Consider the following 18,888-nt stretch of genomic DNA (forward strand, 5'->3'; position numbering starts at 1 on the left):
TGTGAGGGACGGCCCCGGTGAGTGAAAAGGCTCTCACCGCCGTGGTGAGACTTTTTTACCTCAGGGACCGCTGAAATCCGCCCGCCCGCGCAACGACCGGAGGGACGAGGGGGTGCGACCGCCCCCGCGCGGCGGGGGGCGGGGGGAGCGCCGAGCGGGGTGCGGCGGCGATTGGCCGGAGGGGAAGGAGGGGGCGGAGACCGGCGGGGTTGGCGGCTCGACGGCGTTCCCGGCGGGCCTTGCGCGTTTCCCGCCGCCGCGTCGCCATGGCAACGCCGTGAGCCGCGCGGCCTGGCGTGGCGCTGTCATGGCGGAGCCCAGCGCGGCCGTGAGTGACCCGGGCCGGGGGGGAGGCTCCAGGGTCTCCCCGCGCCCTCGGCGCTGAAGCCCCTTTTTTCCGCTTCTCCTTAGGAGCAGCGCTGGCTGGAGGCGGCTCGGGACTTCGCCCGCCGTGCGCTCCCTGCCAGCGAAGGGCCTGACGGGCCGGAGCCGCCACAGCTGGACGCGGTGCTGCGGTGCCTGCGGAGCGCGGTTGGCGGGGACCTGCCGCTCGGCTACAGGTGACGGCGGGGCGGGGAGGGGAAGGACGGAGAGGGGTGAGGGGACGGAGCCGGGGCGGGGGGGATCCCTTTGGGCCCGGTGCCGGCGCTCTCCCGTCGTCCCTACGCGGCAGGTGCCGGAGGAAGGCCCACACACACCCGTTGCAGGGCCCGGCTGCAGGCCCGGGCCGGTGGAGCGGAGCTGGCTGGGTCTTCTCGGGAGCTCAGCAGGGCGGCTGGAGCAGCAGCAGCAGGAACAGCAGCAGGAGCAGCCGCCAGGCGAGCGCAGCTCGTTCATGTGCGATGCTTGCCCCGGATGCTGGGTGTGGGAGGGATATTGTCGAAGACGGGGTAACCGCATGCGTTTTCTTGGCTTCGATGCGCCCCCGATCGCTCTTGCGGTATGATTAAGCACCATATCCGCTAGTCTGCGGTAGGTAGAGTGTGTAACCAAAGTAGGGCATCTCGCTGAGAACGAGCTGCTGTACTGCACAGTGTTTGCACGGCGGCTTCCCGGCTGGATCCTGCTAGTCTGCTCAGGAGGCTGGTCCTGGGCATGGTCTCCGAGGCTGTTGGCCAGCCGAGGTCTGCCTTCGAGTGTGCACCTTCACAAAGGGGGGGAATCTAGGGTAGTGTTGTCCCTATTTTAGTTGGTAAAGGGCTTTTGGGTGCTTACTGTCATGAAAAACACGCAACTTGCTGAGAGAGCGCCAGATTGGAAGGTTTGGCTCATCTGGATCTATTTCTCTTGCTCCAACTTACGGTGGGAGATTAAAACCCCTGGCAAAGGTGGTTTTGGGACAAAGGTCAACTGGAATTGATTAGGGACTTGTGGCCTTTAATTTTATACTAACAGTTTATAAATGTAGGTGGTAGGTCTTTCACACCAGCTAAACTGTTCTCATCTAAGCCATATTTTTTCTATAGACTCTATTTTACAATGTTTAGACCAGACTTTGGTTTATATTAAGGGGAATTCATAGAGAAGAGTTGAAAGTAGTTGGTATTTGGCTTGTATGAGGCCAGTGGTCTGTTTGTGAGCAGCATGGTACATCCACAGCTAACCATCAAGCTCTAGAGCACCAGAAGAGGGTCCAGTTAGTTCTCTGTATGGGATAACCAGGATCTGTTACAGGTACTGCTGTAGTTTTGGTTTCTCCCAAAAAGCAGTCAGCACGTGATGAAAACATGAGCAGCACTGTTCTCCTTGTAGATCATAGATACCAGAATTATTCCTGGTGCTGCTCTGTCTCTGAGGATGGAGACGTTTGCTTATGTCCTTTTCAGCTAGTCTTTCTCCTGTTCAGATTCCTGCCAAATGCACAACATTACCACATAAGTTTATCTCTTCTGATTAATTTTGTATATAAATACTATTTATAGCTAATTCAGACCCATCACTTGTCTAGACTGGTTTCTGGCTTTGAACCTTTGATATCTGACTAATCAAGTGAAACTCTTCAAATTCGTACTCTCTGAATTTGATTATATCCCGCTACTGAGCGAGTGGGTGTTGTGAATAGAGCTCCAGTTTCACAACCTAAAATTGTCAGCTAACCTCACTGGAAACAAGTACCAAAATCACTAGCTGGAGACCAGTTTGTATTTGCTCTTTCAGTGTTGATGTTAGCATGGACAGAGGACTCTCGCTAATTCTCTAGCATAGAGAGCCAGGATGTAAACAGTGATGAATGCTGTCATGACCACACAAACACTGAAAAGGCTTAGAATCTAGTGAGGTTGCTGCCTTGTTCTCCCATATTCAGTACCATGGTCAGTCTAAGCATGATAGATGCTAAACTGCAGACGGCTTCACATGGGGTTGATTTGGTGCTACATCTCTTTCTCCCCCCTCTCCCCAAAACCGGGAGGGTAGGTGGAAAGATTCAGGGCTAGCTTGGCTGTGGTCTTATAAGTGAAGGCCCAGTCTAAGATCACTGGCTTGCTGTCTCTCAGCTTTGTATTGTGTAAGCTATCTACAGGAGACAATTTGTTCCAGAACTGTCACAATCTTCTTCTAGAAGTTGTTCAGCCTTGCTTTCACTACAGTTCACCACTTTTTAGCACCAGGTGATGGAATTAGTCTGTATTTAGCTGTGTTCGTTACTGATATGTAAACTGTGTTGAGTAGTTGTTGGGGTTTTCCTCACAGAGTCTCCCATTCAAGCTAAAAATAACTTGTCTGATAAAATAACTGTTCTCCCTCTCACCTCCCCCCACATGTACTTGAAAACATATTCCGCTTTATCAACTTTCAATTATTTTTTTTTCCAAGTCTTCCACATGCCTGCTCAGGTGGCCATAGTAGCAAAGAATGTCTGTTTTCAGAGATGATGCTCGAGCAAAACAGGTTGACTGAGCTGAGAGAGGTCCTTGATAAATACCAGTGAATGGGTTGATTCTTGCCATGTGGTATCATCAGGCCGTGCCAATAGCTAAGGCTTTTCTGACTTAGCTAAGCTTTGTCCACTGCAGCAATCACTGTAATTCCCAAACTTTGCAGACTGAAGTTTTTCTATAGTCTTGCTTTTCTTTTCTTTCCAGTTTCATCTCCATCTCTGACCTAAAGCATCAGCAGTGCATGCCATGCTGCAGCCACCTGACCTGGAGCACTAATGAATTTAAAGAATGGGCTCATCAAGGACAAGGTGCTTTACCCATGCAGAGCGCTTTGCCAAGGACTTACCTGATCTTGGTTGGCTATTTAACAGATGGAAGGCAAGAGGACAAAGAGAAGTTGGTAGATGGTTGCCTATACGTGAAAGACAATACTGGGATAATTCCATGTGAGGTATGTCCTCAGTCTGAGGGATTCTGTGTTTATTCCCACTTCTGGGGCAGTGTTGCAGACCACCAGGGGCTTCAAACAGTCTGCCAAAGTCTGTAGCGAGGGAAATAACACATCTATGTAACAGGTAGCAAAATAGCAAGCTCAGATCCTGGGGAGAGGATAGAATATGTCAAATTTGTCATTGCTAGGTGTTGTGGTTTAACCCCAGGCAGCAACTAAGCACCACGCAGCTGCTCACTCACTTCCCCCCCTCCCAGTGGGATGGGGAGGAGCACTGAAAAAAGAAAGTAAAACTCATGGGTTGAGATAAGAACGGTTTAATAACTGAAGTAAAATAAAATATAATATTAACAATAATAAAATATAATAATAATAGTAATGAAAACAAATATACAAAAAAAAAAAGAAAGAAAACCCAAGAAAAGACAAGTGATGCACAATGCAGTCGCTCACCACCCACTGACTGATGCCCGAGCAGTGATCTGCCCCACCCAGCCAACTCCCCATGGTTTATATATTGAGCCTGAGGTTCTATGGTATGGAATATCCCTTTGGCTAGTTTGGGTCAGCTGTCCTGGCTATGCTCCCTTCCAGATTCTTGTGCACCTCCTCGCTGGCAGAGCATGGGAAACTGAAAAATCCTTAACTTAGGATAAGTGCTACTTAGCAACAACTAAAACATCAGTGTGTTATCAACATTATTTTCACACTAAGTCCAAAACACACTGTACCAGCTACTAAGAAGAAAATTAACTCTATCCCAGCAGCAGCCAGGATACTAGAAGAACAAATATTGAATGCGCTGGTCTGGAAAAAAGAGACAGCCTAATGTACAGTTCTGTTAAATTCTCAGCAGTACGAGGTAGCCTGGGAGACCTAGAGGTCATAGCACAACCCTCTGTTTGTTGAATTCCAACTAGTGGAGCAGAAATAACTTTCTGGAGAGTTGTACTGGGTGTTCAGTGATGCACTGATGACATACTTTCAGGAAATAATAACTTGTGTGACAATTGAATTAAAAGCTTTCTGAAGGTCATTGCAAGGGGAGTCTAGATAAGAGGTAGCCCCTAGAGTGGTGACGAAAGAGCACAGAGGTTGTGCTTTCCAAGGAGGTGCAGACTAGGAAAAAGTTATATTGGTATGAACTTCTAACTGAAAACACAGGGGGAGAGAAAGCAGGTGAGTATTTTAGAAAAATAGTCTGAAAATAACTAAGCCTTGCAGCGAATTAATTATCACCTTGCCAGGAGGGTGTGACTATAGCCCAGGAAATGCTAGCTGTAGAGCTCAGCAAATCCAGATTTGCATCTAAGAGGACAGAAGTTCTCCATGGAAGATAAGAGAGTGGGCAGAAAACACTGTTCTCATTTAGTAATGAAGCCCGGCAGTAGAACAAGAGTTTGTGATGTGCATGCAAGGGCAAATTAGTAATGAACATTGTAAGTAATGCTGAGAAAACATACTGTAACTCATCTCAAGCCTTTATCTCGTTATCTTTTGTCTTAGCTCCTGTATTTTCAACTTGAGTGGCTGGATTCACTGTTCCTTTTCCCAAGCTGGTCATATATACCACAGACAGACCAGAGTGCAACAGGGTATGTGGAAATCCTGGTGGATCCAGTGCCAGTAAATCTCCCAAAGGAAGTACCTGACAGCATTCCAGTCACCTACCTGGTATCACCCGAGCTACTGCTTACCTCCAGGTAAACACCCAGCGTGCTTAACTCCATCATAGCACTGTTGCTCTGGTTTGGCAGGTACTATGAAGAGCACTTGGCTTTAGGAAGAGCCAAATTCTGTTTCTGCCATAGGTGGAAGCATAACAGTGAGCGGTGGAAGTAAAAGTTATACAATAAAGCCACTTTTCATTAATCAGCTGTTTTCCAGGACTTTACTGGAAGTTTTTATTCTGTATTTTGACAAAATAAGACAAATTTTAATTATTTCCAGGTGTATTTTGATACTACAGAAAGGACATGAGAACAAAGTGATGATTCAGCTTTCACTGAGACTAAAATTCACTCTTTGGATTAGCACAACTTTTTCTTTTTTTTGAACCTACAGTGAACCAAAAGTATTATTGAAAGTAATTCTAGATTCTAATATGAAATTAATGTACACTACCAGTCAAGTTCTTATCAGATTGCTGAGATAAAGGTGCCCATTGTCTTTAGTGGAAATAATACTTACAGTATGTGAGAATGTAACCAGTGGAATTGCAAATCTTACTGAAGCTGATAATTTCAGGTTGTGCTTGATCATGTTTTATCTTCTTGAGTAGAGAATTCTTGGTGTAATACAATAACAATAAAATGTCACTAATCAGGCTGCTTTAGTTTCTTTTTAGTTTTGTTTTAATTGGGTTTATCTGCTTGTGAGAAACTTACTTTAAGCTTAAGTGTTTGATTTAGCTCAACAGACCTTTCTAAAACAAGAAAACTATTTCCATATTTCAGTGTACACTCTCAGGCTTTAACATAAAGTTCCTCTGCTATTCCATGGTATCTGACCAATTTTCCATGTTCCTTCTTTAAAACCTTACCAATAGAGTGCTGGTACTAGTGTGTGTGGATGTCCTGGTATTTCTTATTTAAAAAGTCATAAAGTTAGATAATTGTTTAAATGTTTTAGAATCAAGAATGTGTTTGTTTGTAAGTAGAGTAAGTAGGATGGTTATATTCAAGTCCCTTAGGAGTTGAAATGAAAATGACAAATGAAATTACAAACATTTGTTTGTTTGAAATTAATTTTTTTTTTTTCATTTTTTGAAATGAAAGTTTGAAATGACAAACAGAAATGACTGAATAAATGTCACCTCTCTCCTCTCATCTGCTTTCAGTTTTGCTGCTCTTTCACCCTGTGCCAAGTTTGTTAGGAAGACTCCGTTGTTGCTTTAAGGTCTCTTTTGTTTATAGGCTTGGAGCTTCCACAGTGTCACATTCCATGGATCTACAAACCTGAGTTCTGTTTTCTGCTGATGAATTGCTTGCGACTTTTTTTTTTTCCTTTTGACCTATAATTAGCTTCTTGTTTGTGGTAAAGCTTTTTATAATCTGGCTGTTGTCATGGAACATGTGAATTTGTTCAACACAACCCTGCTGTCTTCAAATATCAACTTTTTTTAAAATAGCAAAGGGATTTAGTATATGAAAGTTAAAGTAAGAATTTTGTAACCAAATATTGTCTTGAAAACCTCTCTGAGAGATGGACCATATTACCTTGTTGGATCCTTTATTTCCAGAAAGTGCATGCTGCATATTTGCTTATTTTGCTTTTGAGATGCTTTTGAGTTCTTTGTTCATCTCTGATTTCCTTTGCCTCCTCCATTGCCCTCTAGGATTCCATGTAAGAAAAGATCAAACCTCACTGTGGCAGGTGAATTGGCCAGACTCGGGCCTCTCCTTTGTGTTCACCACAAGACATTCTTCTTTCTGTTTCTGAAGTGCTTCACCTCAGCTGTTTGGGTCCCTGTGCTGGTGCAGGTAAGTCCTTGGAATTTTGCTCACAAAGTCACTGTCTGTATCTGTGTATGTGCTAGTTAATTAATTCTTTGAAGCTTGCCCTTGACTTTCTGGGTTGATTTATTCTTTCTTTTACTAGTGATTCTCTCTCTTTTTTTTTTTTTTAATTTTTATTTATTCCATGCACCCTACAATAGTCCTTGTATGTAAGAAGTCTAGTCCTATGCCCTGCAGAAATACAGCCCTCCTCCCTCATGCAGTTGCAGTGTCCCTGAACATCTTGGAGATACCACCCTTTTGCTAAGAGTGCGAGGCAGTCGTCTCAAAGGAAAAGGTTTTTTGGATGGGGTTACTGGGGTTGGGAAGAACTTTTTCCAGTGCAGGAGATGCTGATGTCACTTTTGGTTTCTCTGGTCTAGAAGCCCAACCAGCTGGCATGGCATCATATACTCCAGTTGGGTCGCAGTTACACAATAACAGGCCTGAGTATGTCCAGCCTGAAGAAATCTGGACACAGGATGTTTGTCACCAGCGTTTCTTCCTGCCTTCTGCCCTACTGTGCAGAGCAGGTGAGGGAGCAGCCACTGGACAGTGCTTTACAAGGCGAATCCACTGAATCTTCTTCCCTTGAGACTGCTGAGCAGCTCAGTGACTCCTTGGAGCTGGGAGTTGAAGAGGAGAGGCCAAGATCAACCAAAGAGTCCAAAATCATCTCATATGTGGTAAGGATTCGCAGGCTTAACCTTCACCCACTCATGCTCTAGGGTTTCAGCTCCTGGCCTGCAAGGTCTTATTTTCATCATGAATTTATTTCCTTATTGCTCAGGCCTATGAGTCTTTTATGTTCTGGGACTCTACACTTCTGTAACTTTCTCTTTGCTTTCTATTTAGGGAACTGTCACCAAAATCCTCAATGTCCAAGCTGGTCTCTTTTTACTGGATAACAAAGTCTGCTTGTGCCTTGGTTACCAGCAGTTGTTGAACTCTGCCCGTGGACTCCGACCAGGAGCATGTGTAGAGGTAAGCTGAGACTTATGAGTCTTAAAGCATTCAGTGGAAAAGACTCAGGCCCTTGGGGACAGCTCACAAGTGTGTGGGTCAACAGAAGACTATGGGAAGATTGGAATTATTTTGGCAAGTATCTGGAACAAAATTGGGGATCTTACTGTCTAGGCTTGGTCATGAGAGTCAAAATTACTATTATCTGATTCCTCCCTAAACAGTGCCGGTTTCTCAGGCCCATTGGGTTTATAGACAATCCAGTAGAGTGACGAAGAATTTAGGATAGGGTGATGGGTTTGGGGACTGGTGGAAAACTAGCTGTCTCTTAAGTTGTATGTCTGTGTATCTCAGCTCATCGATGTCCACCTCCTGCAGAAGCCTCTGGTATCCTTCCCTTTCATTGTACTTGGTGCTTGCCTGAGCAGCACTGTTGTGCTGAAGAGTTTTTCAAGGCTCAGCACCCCCTACCAGCCACCGGCCTCTTCAGGAAATCTCTACTTACAGCTGCTCTTCCGCTACAATCTTGGTATGCCGCTCTACCTCTGGCTGGTGAGCCTCCTGGAGATGTTTGAGGAGAGGTGAGGACAGTTCTCCTGAAGTCAGGCTATGCGTAAATGTGCTTTGTAGGCTACCTGGGTGCCTTCTAGACCAAGGGTTCACAAAATTATTGTGCTTCGATACTAAGAGCAGCAGCAAATGCTTCTGATTTACAGGTCTAAGTAAGCCGTTCATCTAGATTTCACATCATGTCCAGTTGCTTGTACCTTGCCGTTGTTCTTATGAGAAAATTCTGTACATTCTTCAAGTGCATGTGCAGTAAGCCCACTGCTCTTGGGAAGCTGCAGCACTCCAGAGCATGTGCTCACATACTCCTGCCTACAAAGTTTTTCTCCTGAAATATGGAAGCACTGTAGGGATGTCTGCCTGCCAGCATGGTTTGCTTGCCAAATCAAGGTGGGCACTGAGGCTGGAGCTGGAAACGGCTGCTACAACCAGATCACAACCGATAAAAAGGCTCTGGTGTCCTGGCTGCTCATGGAAGTAGCAGCAGCTGCTCAACATATCACCTTGAGATATTCTGAGTATTGCCAGTAGCGTGAGCATTCGTTCGAGAGCCTCTGTCTTAGCAGATTTTCCCACACATGCTTATCTCTGGGTCTTCCAGATGGCTTCCTGCTCTCCCTGATGGCTGCACTCTGTTTGCATGACAGCCGTGGGCCAGTTTCTGGGTTTACTTCTGGGTTCTGTTAGTGAAAATATTTGTGTTTGTTCTGGAATAGTTATGGTTGATCAGTGTAACTTCTGCCTTGGACTCTAAAAACTGAAATGTATATATTTAATCTGGGGCAGTCAAGTAGCAGTTTATAGAATGCTCAGTTTTCCTGTGCTTTACTGGCACTGTGGAATTTTTACCATGATTTCCAATAAAACAGCTTCAGTTTTGCCCCAGGAATGATGCTAGCTATAAGTTTCAGTTTTTATTAGCTTTTTCACTTTCTTTAAATGTGATTGCTAAGTCCTGCTGCTGCTTGAAAATTGGTCCAGTGAGTTAGTTGCTATCTCTTTTTATTTGAGTTCATTTTCTGTCATTAAGTTGTATTTTGACTGGCAGTGTGATCACTTCCAGGCATTCAAAAGCAGTGAGCTAAACTTCTGAAAGGAATGCAACGTGAGGAAAATACTGGAACAAGAGCAGCCTGTGGTTGTTTCTGTCTTGTGATTTTTTGCATCCTGTAAAACAAAGCCAAGTATACCTAACATGAGTAATCATATCAAGCTTAGCCAAAATGCATGGAGATCCATTTGTGTGAGTTAGAGGGAGATTATTTTCGGGTGGTTTGGGTTTTTTGTCCACTTGAGATTCAAGATTTTGCCAGTCTGTCCATTTCTGTGTATTTTCCTATTCCTTGTCTGCTTGCCTGGCATAAATCTGCATTGCCCTTAAATGTTCCCTTTTTTAATCACTTCATGTTCTTTTTGTGCTCTCCTTAGTTCTTGTCCTACACAGCATATTCACTCATAACAAGCAGAAAGAATCCATGACTTGCATGCAAAACTCACTAAAAAGTAAGGACTGCTAATGCTTTTGTCATAATTTTTTTCAGGTTTTCTTGTTTCTTTGGGCGCCATCGACCGTTGCTTAGGTCTACGCACCAAAATGCTGGAGCTGCTGAGAAATTTGTTGTCCCTCTTCTACAAGCTGTGGTGCCAGATACAGAGGAAGCAAGAGATATTTATAATGAAATTCTAGCAAAAGTACACCAGTGTCCCCTGCAGAAGGTGAGTAGATGCTCTGTGGGCTGTTTCCTGTTTGTCTGATGGGAAGAAACTCAGCTGGTTCATTCTTTCTCTCTTTTTTCTTAGTATATGACCCTGAACCCCCCATGCCAGGCCCCATCTCTGTCTACAGTTTGTCATGTGGCAGAACAGAAGAGCTGGGAAGGCTTCAGTCCATCACAGCTGCTCTCCCCCTTGGAGGCACAGCACATGGGCACCCAGGAGCTGAATCGCAGACTGACCTGGTCCTACTACACAGTCTTACCAGGAAGTTTCCAGCCCCGACTGGTAAGTGCCTTATTCCCTTTACTGTCTGTGCCTTGAGAGTTCCCGGTTCTCCCCATGCTTTCCAGCACCCTGTCTGATGCATGCCTGTTCCTCCTTTTAGGGAATGACACTGCTTTTCTCAGCTGTGGTATGTTGAACACAGGCTGAATTTGGGCTGCCGCTACGCACGCTTTGATTTATGGCCTTCAAAGACGGGAAGTGTTTGATGCTCTTTGCAGCTTCCTTTCTGTTGCAGATACTACTGGGTGTGCTGAGAGTCTCCTCCAGGAGCAATTCCCTCCAGCTGCAGGACAAGAGCAGCACGCTTCCCTGTGTGATAGCCCGTAAGGATGGTAGCCCCTTCACCCATACAGCTCTCCTAGGTATGTCCCACTAAGCTAAATTGGGGAGTGCTGAGCTTTTGCTGTTCTGCCATCCAACTCCAAAACAAGGAAGAGGACACTTGGTACGGAGATGCTAAACTGTCACTGCCTGGCCTTGTGACTTTAAAATGAGGAAATTGAGCTCGCTGTTTTTATGTTCTCTTTTTACTAGCTCAGCTCCTTTCTCTGATGTGTTTCCAGGATCGCTCGTGCAGGTGGAAAACTACCAGCTCATAGTGGAGAGATTCCTTCAGACTGATTTTCCCTCCTGGGAGCACCTGGAAAATCTGGAGCATGTAAGGGAGAAAAAAAACAGGTAAGTCCCTTTATTCAGTACACAAGTAAAATCATTACACTCCAGTTCCACAATTATTTTGGACTATGGTGAAGCTGCTTATCAGCAGAGTATTTCAATGCCAAAGCAACTGTCTTTTGCTATTTGGAGAAAAGGAGATCTTTATCAGCAACAAACCCACCATCTCCATTTTGTTCAGCATACACCCTGCCTGGTAGCTGCCCTCTACCTCACCCTTTCCTACTGCTCCTGCTGAATACCTGCAGGGCACTCACCAGAAGTGCTTTTCCCAGATAACGGCTTGTTTTGGACAGCCACCTGTCAGGAACAGGGAGTTTCACTGCTACCGTTTGTCATTTCAGTGTCTATGTGCAGTTCTACTTTGAGGATGTTCAGGTTCTCCATGCTGCTGAAGGACAAATCCAGAAATGCCTTAGGAGTGAAAACAGCTCCTCTTTGAGGAAGAAGGAAGACAGCAGCTTGACATCTGAGCTGGAAGCCCCAGAGGCAAAAATGCTGAAGCTGGAGGATCCCAAGCCAGATACTCACAGAGATGAGAACTGTCAGGGGGGCCAGAGCAGCACTAGAAGAACCAGCTGTGTATCTCGCCTATTCTTGGTTACCCAGAAAGAGGGTCTTATGTTACGCAATTACCAACTACCCGGAGAAAAAGTTGGAGAAGGACGGGAGCTGCAGCGCAGTTTCCAAGCCACAGTGCTGTGGCTGGGCAGACCTCAGCTCTGGAGCCACCCCAGAGAAACTGGGAATCTACCGGAGCTGGAGGAGAGCGGCTGCAATGGAGAAGAGAGCGTGACACGGCAAGAAGTGAGGCGGGAGGCAGCTTTGGGGTGTGGTTTGATAAGGCTGGGAGCTGGCTCCTCAGGGAGCCTGTGTGATAATTAAGTATCTAGATTCGTAATCAGCGGGAAAGTGATTTTTGTGTTGGGTACAGATGTATGTTTATGCAGGCAACTTCCTTGTGCCTACCCAAGGGAGTTCCATCTCCTCACCTTACTTCTCAATCAAGACATTCTCTGCTCGGCTTGCTCTCTTCTTGCTGTATTTTTCATTTCCTATCTTTTTCCTAACTCTTCTCATCACCTTTTCTCTCTCTCTCCTCCCTTCCCCCGCCAGGCACTACTGCTCTTTATGAGGAAGTCTCTACGATGGTTTCCATTTCTGCACCTGGATGGGCTGTATCGCTTCATTGTGCCCTGCTGTTCGGTAAGAGAGAGGTTGTCTTGCTGTTTCCTCTTGGAGACTTTTGCTGAACTGCATGTGGGAGTTGAGGAGTCAGAGGGTGACTAAGGTCTTTTCGAGGTTTGGAATTCCCATCTGTCTTGCCAAGGAACTGCTTCAGTTCTGTGTTCGGTTAAAATTTGCAGTGCTCTGAGTTCAGTGGATTTTTTTTTTTCTTTAAACTGTTGTTCTTCAGTGGCCCTTTTTTTCCTATATAGCTCTCATCTCCTTCCTTTAATACTCTTCTTTCTTGCCTTATCGCTCTTCTCTCAGGACTTGGAAGTGTTTGACAAGCTCTGTTTTCCACCTGTGCCAGCAAAGTTACTGAGCAGGTCATCCTGCCCCCTGTGCCTGCCTGTCCAAGATACCTGGCACTTACAGCACGAGACATGGATCTCCTGTCTGACTGAGCGCCAGGTACGCAGTGCCTTATTGCTCTGGGCTTTCACAGGCGACTTGTAGGTCTCTTCAGAACTACTTCAGAAAATTATTGATACAGAATGTCTTGTTGATGAGACGGTTCTGCTCTAAGTGCCATCAGAGGCTGCTGCTGGGCTTCACATTTTCCTGCCTCAGAATTAATCTGGGAAGGAAGCATCAGTTGCCTAACGTACTTGTCTTTAAGAGCTTGTCTTTACTGCTCTGGCTGGGGATAGCTATAAACCGCAATCCATCTGAGGCTGTGTCTCCCCCACTTATAGCTGGCAGCCATGTCGGTGCAGACAGGAATGGACCAGAGAATTTCCTCCATTCCAGAAGTACTTAGCAGCAGGTATGTTGGTCTGCCCCAAATGACATGTGACCGTGTCTTAGGGAATGGGTCTGTGTTCATCTTTATTGGAGACAGTACTACGTTAAACAGCAATGAATTATCCACCCTAAGAATATGGTTTGGAAATCTTCTGTGTTCAAGTAGTCCAGACTGCCCTCATCCTGTTTCTCAAAGCTAAAGGGATTGCAGGTGACAAGACTGCAAAATGGTGTCCAGAAAAAGTTTGAGCTGCTGCTGGTGTGGACTAGGTCCCAAAGGTCTCTGCTAAATTCCTATCAGAAGTGGAAACAGGCGCAGCAGGGAAATGAGGCTGAATGTGTGATGGTTTTTGTTGTTTTTTGATTGTTTTAGCGTAACTTGCTCAAACAAATACTAGGGTTAGAAGCTTTTCTGTTCAAAGCATGTTTAATCTGGGGTGATATGCATGCATGCTGAAATCTTCACCAGTGCCTTACGGTAAACTGGGTTTTTGCTTGGCTTCCTCACCTAATTAAGAAAAACAATTAGGAGTTAAGCAGATAGGAAGGCTGTAATGCCTCTCCCTTTTTCTTCTTCACTGCTGAGCCTGAAGAAGCAGAAAGTGAGTTAAAGGGGCCTCTTGTCCCTGGGTGGGGTAGGCTGCAGCAAGCTCCCCTCAATCCAGTAGCTCAGGTGCTCAAGGGCAGGTTCCCCTGAAACCAGGCTCAAGCAACAGCACTCCACCTCACCCTGTCATTTGTGGCAATCTTGAAGTCAGGCCTTCTGCTCCCTTTGTCTTCAGGCTGGACAGAAATCCTGGTCTGCTCTCAGTTTCACAGGTTCCCTTGTTTCTTTCTCTGGTGAGATAATGGAGAGGACCTTGTGTGCCTCTCCCAAGAATGAGAAGCCATCTGTGACTGTCAGCCTTCAAAAGCAGAAGGGTAAGATTGTGACAGCCTGTAAGGTAACAACAGGTTGATTCTTGCTTCCTTCTGCTTCAGAGAGACAGTGCACTTGGCTAACTGTGCTCCTGTATCTGAGAATAGTGGAAGTAGGCCAGGATGTTGCATCCCATTGCATGTCAGATGGCTGGGAAACTGTACACTGTATGTGTGTTGGGGATGGGAATGGGAATACCGTACCTGGAAAATCTGTGAGGTGGAACAGTGATAGCCTCATTGTGATGGGAGGGAAACCACCTCTAGCAGGTCAGCTCAGTGACAGACTATGCTACCTGCGTGCGAGTGAGCTCATGGTGCGTGTGGTTCTGTTCCTCCTCAGGGAGCCTGCTAGCCAGTGGTCACAGCGTGAAGCTCAGCGTCTCAGTTGCTCCAGGCTCCCCTGTTGTGGTGGACGTTTACATTGCTGCCACCTATCTGCAGCATCTCTGGGGTTTGCTACCTGGAGCCAAGATCCTCTTCCAGAACTTGGAACGCAAAATCTCAAGGTACCCCTGTCTTTAGAGCCCTGATCTAGGCCACAGCTCTGACCTCTCTTACTGTCTTTGAAACCAGCTCTTAATCTCTCCTCTTGTGTGGACTTTCCTTATCCCTTGTCCATACCCTTGTGTCTCCCAATCCCTTACTGCAGATTATTTTCCTACCGTGTTACAGATGAAGATCAGCCCAGACATCCCAAAAAGACTGAGTGGTTTGGTTTCTACGAGCTCTTTCTGACATCTACTCTTTGATATTGCAGATTCCATAATGTTTACTGCACATACATTGCCTCCAGCTGTGTGAGCATCATATCTCTGCCAGCTTCTCACCTACCTTGTCCTTCCAGGTGAGTCCAGAGTCTGTTCCCATGTTACAGTGTCCCAAGAAAGGTTTCTATGTACCAAGCTTCTCACATTCCCATTTCTTCTAGTCCTGCAGGAGAAGCCTCCTCCCCCTCACTAGTGTTTCTATCCAGCTTGCAACCTCACCTGCAAAACCTGCCCCAGGCACGGATTTTATGCCACTTGTCCTGTGTACGGACTCTGTCCCTGCAATGGGTTTGCTCACTTTGCAGCAGCATCTTCAAAGAGGTATGCAAGCTTCCACAGAGATAATTTGTGAGGAGCCTTGCAGATTTCCTACTCTGACACATCCTTTGCTACCATGTAGAAGAAATTCCAAAACCTCTTTTTCCAGTGTCTGAAAAGGACTTGCATATTGGAAAGGGGCCAAAGTGACAACCGATTAGAAGTATGTATCTAATACCAGGCAGGCTGGCAGCTAGGACTGGGGGTGAAGTGAGGACATTGATGGGGAGAATCCTACTCTGTTAATGCTCTGCTTTTCCCATGTTCACTGCTGTTGGGGTTCAGCACCTTGCAGCAGGTGATTTTTCTCTCCATACAAACTTTCTCCCAAGACACTCACTGGAAATGCAGTGCAGTTCTTTAATCCTTTGTGTACTTAATTAGGGGAGGGTTAAAGGAAGCAGTGGCCCTTCCCCTTCTCTCTCTTATACCCACCCATACATAGCTGTAGCTTTACTCTTTCTTCAGGGGAGGTGCACCCGACACAATCCACCATGTCCATCACACACAGGAGTGAGGCAAGCCAGTGCATGGTAAGCACTGTAGAGATGGGGTATGGGAAGAGGTGTGTAGGAGGGAACAAATTACACCACAGAGGGGAGGGGAAAATCAGATCAAGGGTGAGATGTGGACAGAATAGCAAAGACAGAAGTTAGAGTTGTTACGTCTTCCCAGATGCGAACAAACCTCTCTCTCTCTTTACTGAGACCCATTTTCTGGGACATGACTCTTGTGAGGGAGCCAGGCATTGTCCTGACCTCCCTCTGCATCTTATTCTGCCTGCTCTCTCCATAGGGTGCTGGTGGAGGACGGAACAGGTGAAGCTTTGGTGGCGTGCAGGAACCAGCATGTGGCAGCAATGCTGGGCCTGAGCCTTCTCGAGTGGGAAGCTCTGCAGAACTCTGTGCAGAGCAGGGGCAGAGTGTCCATTGAGCATGGGGAAGCTACTGGCACGGGGGTGAGTGGGTTATTCCGGTAGCGATTGCAGCGTGCTGGGCTTGAGCCTCAGCCGGACTGGGTTTCCCTTTGGTGTGGGTGTTCCAGTGGCTCCCTGCCTCCCTACTGCGCACATTCACTGGCAACATACCCTTTCCTTCATCAGTGTGTAGAGGAACCTGAGGATCTCATTGCTTGCTACCTAAGGAGCCTGTGCAGGAGTCCTCTCATCTGTCGCCCTATCCTGCTGGATTTCAGCCTAAACAGGAAGCCCTCCAAGATTCTGCAGCCTGGTAAGCCAGCACTGTTGGCTTTTGTAATATTTAGTGTGGGAAGGAAGGGAGGAGCCGTCTCGCCAGGCTGGGGAAGGAGAGCTGCCCACAGAGCAGGCTCTTTGGAGGATTTCCATGGAATTGTGAATTCTGTAGTATAGAGCTAAGATGTTACAAAAATACAGAAATAATATTATAAAAGTCACTACCTACAATATTATATATTTTCTACTTACACAGAAGCATAGAGCTGTTTTAGAGCAAGGTTCCCAGTCCTTGGATGGGAATGGGATTCTGGCCAGCCAGAGTTACTGTGCAGACCTCTCAAATCAAGTGGGTTTTGACTTTAGACAGGACAGCAGGTAGAGTCAAGACTAGGCCTGGAAATCCTCACCATGGCCACAGAATTTAAAGTGCTGAAGAGTTTTGAATTTGTAGGTGCTGATGTCTGTGCTCATGCTGCCACAACTCTGCAGCTGCTGTGTTAAGGGGACGTTATTCTTAGCTGCTTGCACTAACACTAGTGCTTGAGTATGAGTCCAGCTGCTGCAGGAGTTGATTTGCTAAACTCACCAGAGGGTGCTCTGCTGTGGAGACGTTATGTTTTGGCTCTCATGTAACTCTTGTCTGTAAGGCCAGGCTGCTGGTAGTGGTAGAAGACACAAAGCTCACTTCATCAGCTATGCGAGCAGCACATAGTTCACAGCGTTTCACAGTGTAGAATGTTTGTTTCCTCCTAATTGGAGGGATGCTGGCCAAATGCGTTCATCTGCTTACATCCTGGATTCATTAATCATGCTGTCCTTTGAGGTTTAGCAGTTGCCAAGCAGCTGCTGCAAGGCCTTCCCTCCCCCAGAAACTTCTACAGCTGTCTGCTAGAACAGAGTGGGAGCCCTGTACTGAGCTGTTACAGGTTGTGTCTTTCCCCTTCAGCTCCACCGCAGCTGAGAAATTTTCGGTGCGGTGAAGTGGAGTTTGTGTCACAAGTGGGACCTCGGCTGAACCTGCTGTGCCTGAATGTGGAAGAAGTGGAACAAGACGCCTTAAGCTATCTGAACAGCGAGAGGATTAGGAGGACGTCTAGTCACTGCCAAGTGGAAGCCACTGCTTAACCTCTGTCCCAGTTGGAGAGGAGTTATGGAATTACCTACTGGGATTGGGAGCTTTTTTTAATCCCCTTTCCAGTAGGAGCACAAGCCTCTGAGCACAGGGTGAAAGGTGCAATCAAGAAGCTGCTGTGACTTGTGGAATTCCTGAATGGTTGTTCTGGACCATTGCCACCAGCGATACTGGGCTGTTTTTTTGGAAGAGAGATATTCAGTACTTCCTACGTGGTAGCAGTTGCTTTGGGCCTACGACATACACAGATGTGTATTTTATGTGATAGTATCTACTAAATAAAGCTATTAAAATACAGTTTTAATAATACCATATCTATTTTAGTGTTAGTGTTTACTTGCTATATGGGGAATGAGGCAGAAAGTAGATCCTTGGTTTATGAGCCAGAACCAGGCATTTTGCAGATCATTTTGCGAAACTGTACAGTCGCCACAAGGGATAGTCTTCTTAACCCAATTGAAATTATTAAGATCATGTTTTTAAAGCATTTCCTTCCTCCAAGAAGAGAAGGGAAGTGAATAAGTTACTGTTGGGAAACTGAATCATAGTACTAAATCACGGGACTATATGGGCATTGTTTTGCAGCTTAAACAGTGGCCCAAACATTACGTGGGGCGAGTAGCAAGAGGAAGGCAGTGAGCTGTGATACAAACTCACAACATGCTATAGGCTTGCCCATCTGTTCCTGATTAGGAAGGGGATGACTGCAATGCCACGTGCCAGTATCCATGGTGGCACAGCAGATTAACCAATACAACACGTGGGAGATCACCCTGTGAAGAGATTCCTCTCCTGTCTGCTTGCAATCATGACCAAGTGTTCTGTACTTGCTTTTGGCAAAATAATATCCATATCCTTCGTCTTGTGCTATAGGTTAGTACGTTCCACACGCAGTTACATCCCTGCCTTATTCTGTCTGCAGACAGCGTATTTGAACCGCTACTGTTTTGGATTTTGTTTGTTCAGTGTTTCCCCCTGCCTTTCCCTTTCACCCTTAGTTTATATTATAAGAGCCTTATATTAAACTTAAGGTGGCAGATTTATTGAGCATGTGTAAAGGTATTTTCCTTCTCAAGGCCTGCTGGCTACTTCTAAGGCCAAAGCATGAGTGGCAGAAGACCTGACAGATGCCACCATTCAACAAAGTTCTGAGACTCCCTCCTGAAGAAGGTTGCCAAAACAGCCTAAAGCAAAGGTCTACACATGTTTTGCTGTCACAGGTTTTTTTCCCTAAGTGCTTTCTGTGAAATGGTAACGATTTTGCTGAAGCTCGCTGCTCACCCTCCCCAAAGAAAACAAAACCAAAAAAAAGCAAACAAAAAAAACCCCTCTCAGCCTGAAGAAAATGTTGACTGTAAGTGATGTAAATTAAGAGATCCAAATCTGGTTTAAAAGTGCAACTGAAAGTAGTCCTGTAATATGAATAACATAGTAACAGACAGTGCTACAGAAATAGATAGGAAGTGCCAGATAACAGAGACTTACTTAAAAACCAAAAAGGCAAATTTGTCTTTGTAGTTGTAGCTAAGTTTAATAACTGTTTTTATGAAC

At 45.9% G+C, this 18,888-nt stretch overlaps 1 protein-coding gene across 4 annotated transcripts; it reads left to right on the top strand.

Annotated features, from left to right (window-relative positions):
* Positions 1-223: 223 nt before the first annotated feature.
* On the top strand, positions 224-17,634 carry CTC1 (CST telomere replication complex component 1). 4 transcript variants are annotated; one of them, XM_069785883.1, is made up of 24 exons: positions 224-328; positions 412-560; positions 3,084-3,330; positions 4,837-5,033; positions 6,668-6,812; positions 7,211-7,513; positions 7,683-7,811; positions 8,145-8,371; positions 9,899-10,073; positions 10,158-10,358; positions 10,594-10,720; positions 10,922-11,036; positions 11,378-11,840; positions 12,150-12,239; positions 12,528-12,671; positions 12,956-13,026; positions 13,816-13,925; positions 14,266-14,431; positions 14,683-14,769; positions 14,854-15,013; positions 15,479-15,543; positions 15,806-15,968; positions 16,113-16,239; positions 17,152-17,634. In XM_069785883.1, exons 1-24 carry the CDS (start codon positions 308-310, stop codon positions 17,328-17,330), a joined length of 3,861 nt encoding a protein of 1,286 aa, XP_069641984.1. In that variant the 5' UTR covers positions 224-307; the 3' UTR covers positions 17,331-17,634. The 4 variants fall into 4 exon arrangements, 3 of the variants coding, with proteins under 3 accessions (XP_069641984.1, XP_069641985.1, XP_069641986.1); XR_011325151.1 differs by lacking the exons at positions 15,479-15,543; positions 17,152-17,634; XM_069785884.1 differs by lacking the exons at positions 15,806-15,968; positions 17,152-17,634.
* Positions 17,635-18,888: the final 1,254 nt, after the last annotated feature.

This window comes from Haliaeetus albicilla, chromosome 6 (assembly GCF_947461875.1).
Source record: "Haliaeetus albicilla chromosome 6, bHalAlb1.1, whole genome shotgun sequence".
Classification (NCBI taxonomy): domain Eukaryota; kingdom Metazoa; phylum Chordata; class Aves; order Accipitriformes; family Accipitridae; genus Haliaeetus; species Haliaeetus albicilla.